Below are 14,393 nucleotides of genomic sequence, written 5' to 3'. Positions count from 1 at the left end.
TTTTATATTTTATTTAGAGACAGGGTCTTGCTGAGTTGCTTAGGGCCATGCTAAATTGCTGAGGTTGGTTTTGAACTCACAATCCTCTTGCCTCAGCCTCCCAAGCAACTGGGATTACAGGGTTACACCATGGAGTCCAGATAAAAAACATATTTTAGCTACTGCAATATGCAGACTTGTTGGGATCCTAACTCAAACAAAATTTGAAAATATATGTATTAGTCAAAACATTGACTAAATGTTTTTAGATGTGGTAATAATATTATAGCACTCCTTTTTTAGAAAGTCCTTAGTTTCTAGAAATGTACATTGGAATATTTGTGGATGAAACAGTATGAGGTCTGGGATTTCTTACAAATAATTCACTGATGGGGAAGTGAGTAGGGATAGAAACAAAGCTGGCCATTATTTGATAAGTCAAAGTTAGATGATGGCTTCATTATATTAATTTTTCTATGTTTGTAGAGATTTGAAAATTCCTAAATAAAATTTTAAACAATAGTAAAAAATATAAATATAAAGGAGAGGAATGTAAAGTGACTTGATCAGTATGTGACCCAGGTGACCCTAGATCCAGGTCATGTACTGCCTTGGTGTTCTCAGAACTCTGAATCAACTTACTAATAAAAAGGAAAATATTAACATCTGTAATGGAACTGGGTACAAGGCCTTACTCTAGTGGTTTCTCAAAACAACTATCAAATCGCTTTGAATGCTTAGCCAAATTATTAAAATAATAACCAAAGAAAACATGTAATGAGGAATCACTGAGGATTATCCTGTATATGCTGATGATCATTCCAACAACCCAAAGCAGTAACATTATTAGTTCTGTTTGTAAATGTGAAAACTTGAGTTTAAGTAACCACATAGCTCAATACACAGTGACACTCTTTTTTTTTTTTTTTTTCCTGGTACTGGGGATCCAACTCAGGGCCTTGTGCTTGCAAGGCAAGCACTCTACCAGCTGAGCTATCTCCCCAGCCCCCAGTGACACTCTTAATAAGGAAATCTACTGTAGGCAATTTGCAGTTCAAAGGGCAGTGCCAAGAAAAGTGTAGGGCAGAGGTGTCTTTAAAAACTCAGTAATCAATGTTTTTAAAAAATTTTTAATGTTTAATATATATGTATATATAATTTAAAAAATTAAACCAGCCAACTATGTCTCATGAGGTCTGCTGCTTGCTTTTTGTCTTTATTCTTTATTTTTTAAAACTTTTTCTTTCTTCATTTTTTCTTGCTTCTTTTATTTACTTATTTCCAGTCCTGGGGATTGAACCCAGGGATGATCTATCATGGAGCTACACCATCAGCCCTTTTTATTTTTATTTTTTAATTTTAAGACAGTGTCAAGTTGCTCACACCTCAAAAGTGATCTTACTGCCTCAGCCTCCCCAGTAGCTTCAGATAACAGACCAATTACACTGCGCCTGCAGCTGCCTGCTTTTCCTAATAGTTTTGTTGGAAACAAGGTCTTTATTGGATTAGGATGAGATTAGACAAAAACCATGTAAAGTCGAATCTTTATTTAAATTTGCTCCTTTGCTGGGCAGAGTGACACACCCGTAATCCCAGCAACTGGGAATTACGATGGGATTACGACTAGGGATTAAGACAGGAGGCTCACAAGTTCAAGGCCAGCCTCAGCAATTCATCGAGACCCTGTCTCAAAAACTTAAAAGATCTGGGATGTAGCTCAGTGGTAAAGCGATCCTGGGTTCAAGCCCCAGTACCAAAAGAAAAAAAAATTGCCATTTCCGTTCAAGATCAAATTAGAGGCTTTTTGCATTAATTTTGGTTTTCTAAAATACTGCATTAATATGAACTTCACTCGACCACTGAATTTTTCCGTAGACCCTTAAAATTTTGCCCCCAAGGCAAGAGTCTTGCCCTAGTCCCGACCCCAGAAAAGAACACAGGTCTGGAAACAGATGTATTCTCTGTCCAGAGGCACCTGCGAGCCGTCAGCTGCCAGCCGAGACCGCCGGGTGTTACTTCCCGGTTCCGGGACCTGTCGGAAAACGCAGGGGGCCGGCGCACGACCCCCTCAAAGGTCCGTTCCAGACCCGGCTCCGAACTCAACACGCTCTCGCGACTACTCAGAATCCCGCCCCGCATCCCGCGGCGCGGGTCTCCTTGCTTTCGGGGCGCTGTAAGAGGAGGAGCCCGCGCCGCTGGAAAGGCGCCAAAGGGAAGGGTGGGCTGCGGGGACCAGCTGAGGAGAGTTAGGCGGCGGGCCTCGCGCGCCACCGACCCCAGGGGTACCGCGGCCACCCGCGCGCGGGAAGCCGACTGCGGACCCCACGCGCAGTCGCTAACCCACCGGGCCGAGCCGCAATGGCGCGGAGCACTCCAGGAGCTGTAGTCCGCCCGAACCCGCGCCACAGCTCACCACCTCTCCGGCTCCGACCCACCCCGACCCTCGGTGCGCCGCCTCCGCGGCCCGGTGGGAGGTATGTACGTAAACTCACTTCAGAACCCACCTCGCCCGTCATGATTCCGGCCTCCCCAGCGTTCTGTTCCGAACCGGATTCGGTTCCCGTTTCCCTCAGCTTGAGGACAGCAGCTCCCGACGTCTCCAGCTAGGAAGCGACGTTCGAGCTTTCGCGCCCAGACGCAGCGGATGCCCCACCCTCGATGATTTGCACCAATCCGGAGGAGGAGTTCCAACCAAGGCCACGCCCCCATCCGTCTCACCAATCACGAAGCGCCTCCGGCCGGCCCTGCGAATATAATCTGGGGTGGTTTGGCGGGTCCCGCCTGTTCTTGTCACGGAGCCTGTAGTAGGGTATAGGTTCCTGCCGGTCGGGGCGGTCCGGCCTCTTACCTGCAAGAAGGTACCTTGTGGGTAGTGGTCATTGACATTTGACCCTTGCAATAGGTGGACAATTCGCACCAAGCAAATTGAGGAGTGAGCACTCCAGGCAAAAAGTAAACCGGGAATCAGACATCCAGTGGTGGTGTAGTCTTTTCGGAGGAAGACCGAGCTCCGCCCCCACCACTATCTGCGACACCATCCTTGGAGCAGCTAGATGCTGTCTGCTGCGTCTACTAGGTACTCACCCTTGTACCTTTGCGGGGGCTGGGGTTGTAGTTCAGTGGTAGAGCGCTTACTTGGCACGTGTGAGACACAGGATTCGATCCTCAGCACCACATAAAAATAAATAAAGATATTGTGTCCATCTACAACTACAAAATATTTTTTTAAAAAAACGTCTTGCAGGATGCTCAGAGAATATCCTTGGATAACCTTTATAAATTTATTCAGAGTTGATTCGAGGATGTGAAAAATGCTCACCCCTAGAGGACTTTCCACCTTTGAATAAGCCTTGAGGGGGAAGAGGAATCAAAGCTCTGGAGTCATATTTATCCTACTCATTCTAATCTCAGTTTTGCCACTATGTGGGTTATTTTCTTTTTGCCTCTCTGATTCAATTCTCTGTCCTTTCTTGTGTTCTTTCTGTGTCCAAGCAAGGGTGACCTCTCTGGGTTATATTACTCCAGCTCTCTTGCCCTCTGGCTTCCTTTGTGTCAGGTCCTATAAGGCATTTTACAAGATTACTGCAAGGTGAAGATCAGAGGGCACTAGGAAAGAAAGGTCAGAGTATCTGTCACGCCACTTCACCCCCATGGTCACATCAAATGGTAGGATGATCAACTTAGTCTAATTTGTCCCGGACTTTCCCAGTTAAAATTCCACAATGCTGGGAACCTCAGTCATAGGCATACCATGAAGGTTGGTCACCCTATCCACTGTCCTCCTCTTCCAAGTTTCCAGTTTTAGCTCCTGTTAAAAAACTCCTGTCCTCACCTTCATTTCTTTTCCTCATCATCACCTCTCAAACCATTTCTGCACTCACCAAGATCTTGGGCTGGGGTGTAACTCAGTGGTATAGCACTTGCCTAGCCTGCGTAAGGCCCTGGGTTGAATCCTCAGAACCAAAAAGAAAAAAAAAGAAATAATAATCTCATCCTCATGTCTTAGTCTATTTGTATTTTCATTCACTTCACTATTAATTTCTACATGGAAGATTCTCAAGTATACATCTATAAGCATCCCTCCCTCAAGTGAAGGACTAATATTTATTGGGTGCTCATTTTATGTCAGACACAAGTTGCCACAATTTTATAATCATTATCTTATTTAATCTTCAGAATAGGCTGGTAAGGTGAGAAATGATTCTCTCCATTTTAGCATATGAGAAAAACATTCTTTTAAAATGTTAGTAATTGGTGGAACCCATTTTCATACCCTGCTATGTGTGACTTCAGAACTCACATATCTCAGAAAGAACTTGCCTGAGCAAACTCCTTTCTTCCCCTGTTCTGTTTTCCCTGGTAGCACCTCTTCCTAAAATAAATTTTTATCTATCTGTCTATTATTGCTCCAAGAAGACAGGCACTTCGGACTTTTTAACCACTCTATCCTCACTATCTAGAATAGTCATTTTCAAACTTAAAACATCCATCAGATGATATGAAAGACTGGTAAAAACACAGATTGCTGGATCCCACCCCTCTCATTTCTGATTCAGTGTGCCTAAAGTGGAGACCATGGATGTGTATTTCTAACAAGTTACCAGGAACTGCTAATTCTGCTAATTTGGCAACCATGCTTTGAGAACCAAGGACTTGGAACAACTCTGGCCTGTGGTAGGAAAAATGATAAATATCTACTGAATTGATTAATTCATTCATTTGACAGCTATATTATTCTTTTTGAACTCCCTCTGAAAGTGAATAAACAAAATAATATACCTTATACTAATATTTTCAGATCTCTTTAGGGAACAGCTCTTTACTCATTCACCAGATAAGCTAAGAGAAAAAACTCCAGCCAAGTGCAGTGGTGTACACCTGTAATCCCCACAACTGGGAAAGCCAAGGCAAGAGGATTATAAATTCAAGGCCAGCCTCAGCAACTTAGTGAAATCCTGCCTCAAATAAAAAATGAAAAGGGCAGGGAATATAGATCAGTGGTAGAGCTTCCCTGGATTCAACTAATAATAATAATAATAATAATAATAATAATAATAATAAAGTGAGAGAGAGAAAGTTCCAATTTAAAAAAAAAGAGTGGAGAGTGAACTATAAAGGGGAAATTTTTATTCATTTGTTTATTTTGGTAACATATACATAACATAATATTTACCAGTTTAACCTTTTTTTGTGGATGTGCTGGCAACTGAACCCAAGGCCTTACTTGAGCTTAGCACATGCTCTACCTCCGAGCTACACCCACAGCCTTAACAACTTTAAAGTAGACAATTCAATAGTGTTAAGTACATTCAAATTACAACCAATCTTAAGTACTCTTCATCTTGTAACATGAAATTCTATACTCACTAAACAATTCCTTCTTCCTCCCGTGCCCAGGAAAGCTCTTACTCTATCTACATGTTAACTTGTGCCAAGCTAAAATGAAATTAGTGGCTTATATTCTCAATTTTGGTGAATGGCATCATAATCCAGCACTTACCAACCCAGAAACCTGGGAGTCACCCTCCTTAATACCTTGTCCCTCATGATTAATACAACAAACCCTATTTACCAAGTTGATAGATGGCAATGAGGGAAATATCTGGAGTGTTCCCTCTATAGGGATTAACCTGATCTTGTTTCATAGATGTGAATTTAGGTAGGTCATTTATTTCCTCCACGCCTTGTTTTCCTTGTTGGTAACTAGAAAACATTGGATCAGATCATAATTTTCAAATGAATTTGAACTGGGGTTGTATCTCAGTGTAGTATGCTTGCCAAACATGGTGAAAGCCCTGGGTTTAATCTCTAGTACTGCAAAAAAAAAAAAAAAAAAAAAAAAAAAAAAAAAAAAAACACCAGAGGAGGGGTGCTGGGTGGGTGCTAATTGTCAGTATACCTGGAAGCATATAGTATTGTACATGAAATATTTTGCAGTACTGATGCTCTAAATCATGTCATATAAATTAAAACATTTTCAATAGTAGGATATATCATATATCACACAAACCAGTATTTTAAAGTAAATTATGAGACTACATGTCCATGAAAAAATAAGTCATGAAATTTAATATACCCAGCCTATTTCCAAATATCCTATTTATATTTGCTCTTTGTCAGACAATAGCAGATACCAAAGTTTGGAGGGAGATAAATGACCAAATTGTATCTTTTACTTTTTTTTTTTTTTTTAATCAAGAAAGCCTACCATGTTACTTTTGTATCACTACAATTTATTCCTCTGCAGCAGTTTGAGAACTACTTGCTTTTCTTAAAAGTCCTGGGACTCTAAATCTTTATCCTTGGAGAAGCACTGCCGCCATGTGGCAATTCTTGGTCATGTCATCCCACCTATTAACCACTCTTCTAAACCTTTTCAGGTTGCACATATTGCATGGGGGACCATTTGAAGATTATTCAAAAAGTTATTTAAATTTCCCTTTGGTAGGGTGAAATAGTCACACCTCCCAACATCTGACTTCAAAAATAGCTTCATATTTTAAGCTGGGCGTGGTGGCATATGCCTGTAATTCCAGTCACTCAGAAGGCTGAGACAAAAGATCACAAGATCACAAGTTCCAGGATAGTGAGATCCTGTCTCAAAACGTAAAAATTAATAATAATAAAAGGGATGGGGTTATGGCTCAGTGGTTGAATGCCCCTGGGTTCAATCTTTAGTACCACACAAAAATAGCTTCATATTTTAATTCCAAACAGTTTTAAAGCTCTTGGAAGCCAGGACTGCTTTTCTTGCTTAATGTAATACCTCCTGATTTTTAAAAATGTCACAGGACCTGAAATACAGTACATGCTTAATCAATAATTGTTGAATAAGTAGTTAAAATATTATGGCCTCCAAAAAACAAAAACAAGAACAAAAAATATCAGGGCCTTTCCCTGAAGCATACCAGCACACCAGTCATCAGTTATTTTGGGTTCAGAAGTTCCTTGACCACAACTTGGGGCAACCAAAAATACCTATAAAATATTTGCCCATTCATTCAACAAACTTCAAGCACCTATTTTAAGCCTATGCTAGACATGAACAGAATAAAGAACAATAAAATCCATCTTGTTCTCAGAGAGTTTCCCATTGCCAGTTGGGAACAAGCAAGCAAACAAGTATGTGCAATGTACAAGTGTGTCCAAGAAACTACGGGGCCTCTGAGGGAGGGACAGGGGACTGTCGTTGGGGAAAGTAAGGAAGAAATGATTCATGAACTGAATTGCAAGGATGAATTGGAGTTCTTCAGGTTGGTACAGGAAAGAGAAAGCATTCCAGGTATGTGTAGGGGCTTGATAAAGCATGCTGTGTTTGGGGAACTGAAAGTAGGTCAGTATGACTAGAGCACAAGATGTGTATATGAGATGTGGGGAGTGGCCAGAGAGAAAGCTGAAAGTTACACAGGGAAGGAAAGATCTGGAATGTTACACTCAGTGTTTAATTTTTACACAGAATGAACCAGGCAGCTGGGGAGCAGGAGTGGGTGTTATTAAAAAGGACCGTGATATGGTAGGATATATGCTTGAGAAAGATTATTCTAGCAGCACATGAAGGATGGATTGGAAGGGGATTAGACAGGAGGCAGGAATACCAGTTGTCTAAGTGGGAGATTATGGGAACCCAAACTAGGTCAGTAGTGGTAACAATGGAGAGGAGGGAATGGATGAGAAAGAAAAGGCAAAATTGGCAGGGCTCATTGGAGATTAATCTTGAAGGACAAGGGACAAGTAGAGTCAATGTGACTCCAGTGATGTCCATGTTTCTGAACTGGTGAGTAATGGATTATGATTCCATCCATCAAAATTGAGAACGCAGGTCGCTAATAAAAAAAAAATCAGATTCACTTTAACTTGTCATGAGTTCATGTATACAATAAAAGGATGTCCTTCCCAGCCCACTCCTGTCCACCATTATCCAAAGTTAAGTTCTTTTCTGATGACTGAAGGGTTACTCCCCAAGTCCAGACTCATCTCTTCATTCAGTGTCCAAACTATTATCCGCATAGCACTTGAAAGTAACTCAGCAGTTTTTTGTAATCCATTTACTTCCCCCTTTCATTCCTAGGGCTACCTACCCAGGAAATATGTTTAAGAGAAATTTCTCTGGCCCACTGTATTCAACTTTTTCTCAGGATTTTTATATTAGTTTTTTAAAAATTCAAGTGTTTTCTTGACTCTCCCCTTCCCTAAGACCCTATAGAACCTTAGTAACTTGCTGGTACAAGGAGAATTTATTTAGACATTAGCATCCCTAGCACTTGGTCAATTAATGGTACTTCAATCACATATGCCTCAAATAGTCTAGGGAGACTTATCCAGGTGTGTGTGTTTGAGAAAAAGAATTCTACCACAGAGGACACAGGGAGTCTGGTCCACTTCTACTTTCTATTAAATTTTAGCACCCACTTATGAATTGGCTAATACCTGACCCCTTTCAAACATGTCAGATAACCCATCTGTCCCTGGAAGGGCAATTATAGGAATACAGTAACTCTTTCAAGCACAATAGGGGAAGTAATACTTCCTAAAAAATTGGGGTGATACTGCACAGGCAAAACAACTTTGTGTTGGGAGGCTGAGGCAGGAGGATTCCACATTCCAGGCTAACCTCAGCAACTAGTGAGACCCTGTCTCAAAACAAAAATTTTAAAAGGGCTTGAGAATGTAACTCAGTGGTAAAATACCCTGGGTTCAATCCTCAGTAGCTGGGGGGTATGGAGGTGGGGGGAAACTGTGCCCACCATTGGTCTAAAAGATGGTTTTATCCATGATATTCAACCCCAGGGACTTCTCATGGTTGTCAAAATGACTCAGACTCCATTGGCATTTAGTGGGTGAGGCCAAGGTTGTTAAATGTCAGTGAGAAACACTGAAATAGAGAAAGAGGGAGAGTAGTTCAGGCGAGGAAAATAGAATGAGTGAAGGCATAGAAACAGGAATGATGGTGAGATTGTAAGGAATTGTTCAACTAGTGACATTGGGAAGAAGTAGATGGTAATGATGAAAAACAAGACAGGGAATGAGATATAAAGATTGTTGAATTAGGGGCTGGGGCTGTAGCTCAGTGGCAGAGTGCTTGCCTAGCATGCTTGAGGCACTGGGTTCGACCCTCAGCACCACATAAAAATAACAAATAAAATAAGGGCATTCTGTTCATCTACAACTACAAAAAAATTTTTTTTAATTGTTGAATTAAATCAAACGTTTTTCCCCCCAGTATTGGGGCACTCTACCACTGAACTACACCCCCAGAACTGCTGCATGCCCATCCCCACAACACACACCTTTTTTGAGACAGGGTTTTATTAAGTTGTTCAGGGCCTGACCAAATTGCTAAGGCTGACCTTGAACTTATGATCCTCCTGCCTCAGCTTCCCAAGTCACTGGGATTACAGGCATATGTCACAGTGACTGACTTATCCCCAGCCCTTTAAATTTTTTTTATTTTAATAAAAGATCTTGGGGCTGGGATTGTGGCTCAGTGGTACAGTGCTTTCCTAGCATGTGTGAGGCACTGGGTTCCATCCTCAGCACCACATGAAAATAAATAAATAAATGGATTGTGTCCATTGACAAACATTAAAAAAAAAAAAAAAAAAAGATCTTGCTAGCTCAGGCTGACCTCCAACTTATCATCCTCCTCCATCAGACTCCTGAGTAGTTGAAATTAGAAACATGAGTTACAGCCAAGGAGCTGAGATTAGAGGTATGGACCACCACAGCTGGCTAAATCTAACTTCATAAGCATCTACGAAGTGTCTCTTTAGAGACTGAATATCTGTCTTCCAGACACATGGGATATACAAAGAGAACAAATTATTTTTGAGAATAAAATATGCGCACAAATAAATTATGGAGCTGATAGTAGTGCGTACCACAAGAAAGATAAGAGGTCTGTGCTCTGGAAGTAGGATCATAGCAGACCTTGAATATGAATCATAGAACTTAAGACTTGATATAATACAGGAGTTTGCTTGGTTGGTTTCTACATTGGTTTCTACATTGGTTTTCTACATTGGTTTTGGTTTTGGTTTTGGTTTTGGTACTGGAGACAGAACCTGGGGACACTTTACCACTGAGTTATATTCCCTAGGCCTTTTTATTTTTTGTTTTGAGACAGGGTCTCCCTAAATTGCTGAGGCTGGCCTTGAAATTGCAATCCTACTACCTCAGCCTCCCAAGTAGCTGGAATTATAATATAGTTATTCATTCATTCCATAAACCTTTATTGAGCATTGTGGTAGAAAATTAGAATAATCAAAGTCCTCTATGTCCTCTCCCTTTTTCAGTGTGATTTTTGTGATACCTTTCTCCTAACTATCCATCTCTTAAATCCAGGCTATCTTTGTTATTCCCATTGATCAAAAGAATGCAGTGAAAGGAACATTATATAGCTTATGAGGCTAAGACTTAAGGGGTTTTGTCACTTTCATTATCTTAGAACACTACTGCTTAGATTCAAGTAAGTTATTCTATTGGCTGACCACAAGAAGAGAATCAGGACACCTCAGACAATAGCTAATTTTCAGATTTGACCATCTCGGACTATCTAGCTCAACTGAGCCTCATAATAAATGCAACCATGTGATTATCAAAGGTGAGACTAGGAAAAGCACCAACCAGCTAAGTCCAGTCAAATTACAGAATTGTGGGCAAATAAATGACTGTTGTTTTGTACAAAGTTTCTACTTTGATGGGGATTAGGTTCTTGTTGTACAAAACAGACAAGAAGTAAATAAATATAAATATATGGCAGGAAGTATTAAATACTTCCAAGAAAGAGAATGATAAGGGATTAGAGGATGGTAGGCGTAGTTGGGGACTAAGGAGAAGGACTGTTATTTTAAAAAATAATTCCTTTGAGGAAAATGTGGAAGCATTCTGGAAAAGAGGTATTCATGTTTGATGACCCTCTACCAATTATCAGCAAATTGGTCCTAACCCAGATCTTTCCAACTGCCTTAAAATTCATTTACAGAATCATAGGAATTCAACTCTGGAAGAAATCTTAGAAATCAACTTGTCCTATCTCTTCACATAAACAAACTGAACCCTATAGAAAGTGTTATAACATCTGCAATTTATTTAAATATTTATTATAATACATTTTAAAGTATATGATTTATTTATATATAATCTATATAATATGTGTATATTATAATACATTAATATTACATAGATTAAAAAATGTAAGACGAGGAAGTTCTATATATATGTTTGTTAACTGGCTTTAGTGTAAACCATGGAGGCTATTAGATAAACATTTGAAGTACCTTACAAAGAAACAGACACAAATAGTTAATATCTGAGAATTTTCAAGCAACATTTTAATTCCTGTAGCAATTACTACAAGAATTTCAACTATCTTTAGCTCCAATCAGCACTAGAAGGCTGTTAAATATGGTTAGATGTTAGATGTAGTTTTTCATGGGTGAAATGAATAATATCAAGATGCACAATTTGACTAGAAGTATTATATTATACAGGCACCTCTGCCCTCGTATGTCCAAGATATAATGATCTAGTGAGCCCAGCAACTAGAGTCTTCCGAGTAATGATATAGACTAGGGACCTATTCAGTTCTCTTCTCATTCAGTGGAGAATCCTGTCACCTGCTTTTAACCAGATTAGATAAATCCTGTTGCATTGTCTTATTTACCTAAAGTAAGGCTTTCGTGCAAGGTTCTTGACAAAGTGCATAAAAGGACCAGGAGCTGAGACTTTACTAAATTTGCAAGTTGTATAACTGGTTTTGCCTGTTGGTTAATAAATATTTGAGCATGTGGCAGATTTCAGTCTGAAATTTGATGTCATTATAATATAATGCTTAGTAGTAAGTTGAGGAAAGAACGGATGTCCCACTTCTCATTATTAGAGATTATTGATGTGTCTTCCACCTCTGTAATAACAACAAAAGACTCCCACTCATCCATTAATAAATATGTATTAATATAATTAAGAAATGAACAAATTGGCTTGGGTCAATTTGAAACAGAAGACTTGCTTCAGGTCATACAACAAATTGGTTTTCACCATCATTAAATGCCAAACCCAAACCATTTGGACTGGCATTACCAAAGAAAAGCCAACCAACACTGAATCAAGGTGAACAATGCAGTGTTTTATCAAGTTGAGCTTGCTGTAATCTAGAGAATGGACTGGAAAGGAAAATACTGAATACAGGCACACCAGTGAGGAGATCATTGCTATTGCCCAAATGAGACAAAAGTCAGAAGGGCAGATGGTGCAACAGAACAAGCTCAGGCACTGCCATCAGAGAGATCCTTGTTCAGGTGGTGGCTCTGCCACTTATCAGCCACATAACTGTGGGAAAGTTACTTCTCTTTTCTCATATTCAATCCTCCTTCCCCCCAAAATAAATAAGATGGTATATATTAAACCCTCTATTTGCTGATTGTCATGTAGTAAACACTAAAATATTAATTCCTTCTACCACCATTAAACCATAGATGGAATGATGGGATGAAAACAGAAAGATTAGTCATTATAAGGTTTAACTTTTTTTTGGGGGGTGGGGTACTGGGGCCTGAACCCAGGGGTGTTTAATCTCTGAGCCACATCCCCAGCCCTTTTTATTTTTTATTTTGAGACAGGGACTTACTAAGTTGTTTAGGGCCTAAGTTGCTGAAGCTGGCTTTGAACTTGCAAACCTCCTGCCTCAGCCACTGTAGCCAACTGGGATCACAGGTGTGTGCCACCACGCCCGGCTTGAGTTTAACCTTTTATCTGTCACTGAATATTAGAAGCAACACTGAGCTATAATTTGCTAGAATTCTCTTGTTTTTCTATCATAACATGATCTTTTCAAATCAATAAACCTTTGCTAACCAGAACAGTTAGTTATATTCAAAGTACAGAGATTAGGCTGGGCATGGTGATGCACACATGTAATCCCAGTGATTCAGAAGGCAGGGAAGAAGATTGCAATTTCAAGGCTGGCCTCAGCAATTTAGAAAGACCCTGTCTCAAAACAAAAAGTTTAAAAGACCTGGGGATATAGCTCAGTGGTAGATTGTCCCTGGGTTAAATCCCTAGTACCACCAAAAAACAACAACAACAACAACAACAAAAAACAAACAACAACAACAACAAAACAGATGATAAAGAAATAAATGCCATCTGCCTTCAAGAAACTTCCAAGTCTTACTATTCTTTTTGTGTCTATTAATGCTTTTTCCACCTTCTTCATTTCCACTAGCTTTCCAAATACTACAATATCTGATTAAATATAATTTTTGAGAAACAACTGACATATCAGACACTAGAGTCATATAACATTATTTAACACAACAAACCTACAAAGTAGGTACTTTTATTCTCCCTATTTTTATAGATGGAAACTGAGACCCAGAAAAGGAAAGAGAATTTATTATTCAGTATCACATAACTAATTAATAGCTCAGCTAGGATTTGAAACTAGTTTCTTTACCTCCAAGTCCAATGCTTTTTCTACTGCTACAGGAAGCTTCCTTATTGTATTTATAGATGCATGACTCTATTGTCTTATAAAAAGATAAATATCAAATCTGTTAGAAATGCCAAGTTTTATAAGAGTTATTAGATATGAGTTCCCAGAGTAAGAATATGTATTTGATCCATAAGCCCAAATATTAATGGTAATACTTAGGAAATCACCAAATGTGATACCTAACAGCAATGCTATAATTTTCCCTTCTAATGAAGGCAAGTGAAATTGACACAGCCAGATGCTGTGGCCCACGCCTGTAATCCCAGCAAATTGGGAGACTGAAGCAAGAAGATCGAAAATTTGAGACCAGCTTCAGCAATTTAGTGAAGCCCTAAGCAACTTAGAGAGACCCTGTCTCAAAATAAAAAATAAAATGGACTGGGGATGTAACTCAGTGATAGAGTGCCCCTGGGTTGAATCCCCAGTACTAAAAGCAAAAAACAAAAACAAACAAAAACCTTACATATTATCACCATTAATTAAGGTATGACTATAACAGCCCTTCTAACATTTTTTATATCTTTGTGTCTATTTTGAGAGAGGATGAACATATATAAATACCCTTCTTAAAGCTTGTTTATTTAGAAATTCTACTAACTTGGGGTTTTTCCCCCAGTATGAAAATGTTAATGGTCCCTTTTTTTTTTTTTTTTTTTTTTTTTTTTTTTTGTGGTACTGGGGATCAAACTCAGGGCCTTGTGCTTGCCAGGCAAGCACTCTACCCACTGAGCTATCTCCCCAGCCCTTAATGGTCCCTTAATTGGCACTTAGTCTATTTACACTTAATGCAGTTATTAATGTGCTTGGGTATAAGCCTACCATCTTGATGTTTATTTTCTCTTTGTCTCATCTTTCTCTTTTCCTGCCTTCTTTTACGTGATTCCTTTTTTCCAGTGCTAGGGATCAAACCCAGAGATTCTCC

The 14,393-nt window shown here is 39.6% G+C and overlaps 1 protein-coding gene across 1 annotated transcript in view; it reads right to left on the bottom strand.

Moving 5' to 3' along the window:
- Positions 1 to 2,601, bottom strand: part of Clspn (claspin) — a 35,422-nt gene extending 32,821 nt beyond the window's left edge. Inside the window, 1 exon segment of the mRNA XM_047559508.1 lies at positions 2,484 to 2,601. Within this exon segment, the coding sequence (XP_047415464.1) occupies positions 2,484 to 2,495 (12 nt within the window). The 5' untranslated portion in view covers positions 2,496 to 2,601.
- Between the last annotated feature and the right edge of the window lie 11,792 nt (positions 2,602 to 14,393).

Source organism: Sciurus carolinensis, chromosome 1, assembly GCF_902686445.1.
Source record: "Sciurus carolinensis chromosome 1, mSciCar1.2, whole genome shotgun sequence".
In the NCBI taxonomy this organism is placed as follows: Eukaryota; Metazoa; Chordata; class Mammalia; order Rodentia; family Sciuridae; genus Sciurus; species Sciurus carolinensis.
Note: the sequence above shows the minus strand (reverse complement) of the source record. Positions and strands in the feature narration are given on the sequence as shown.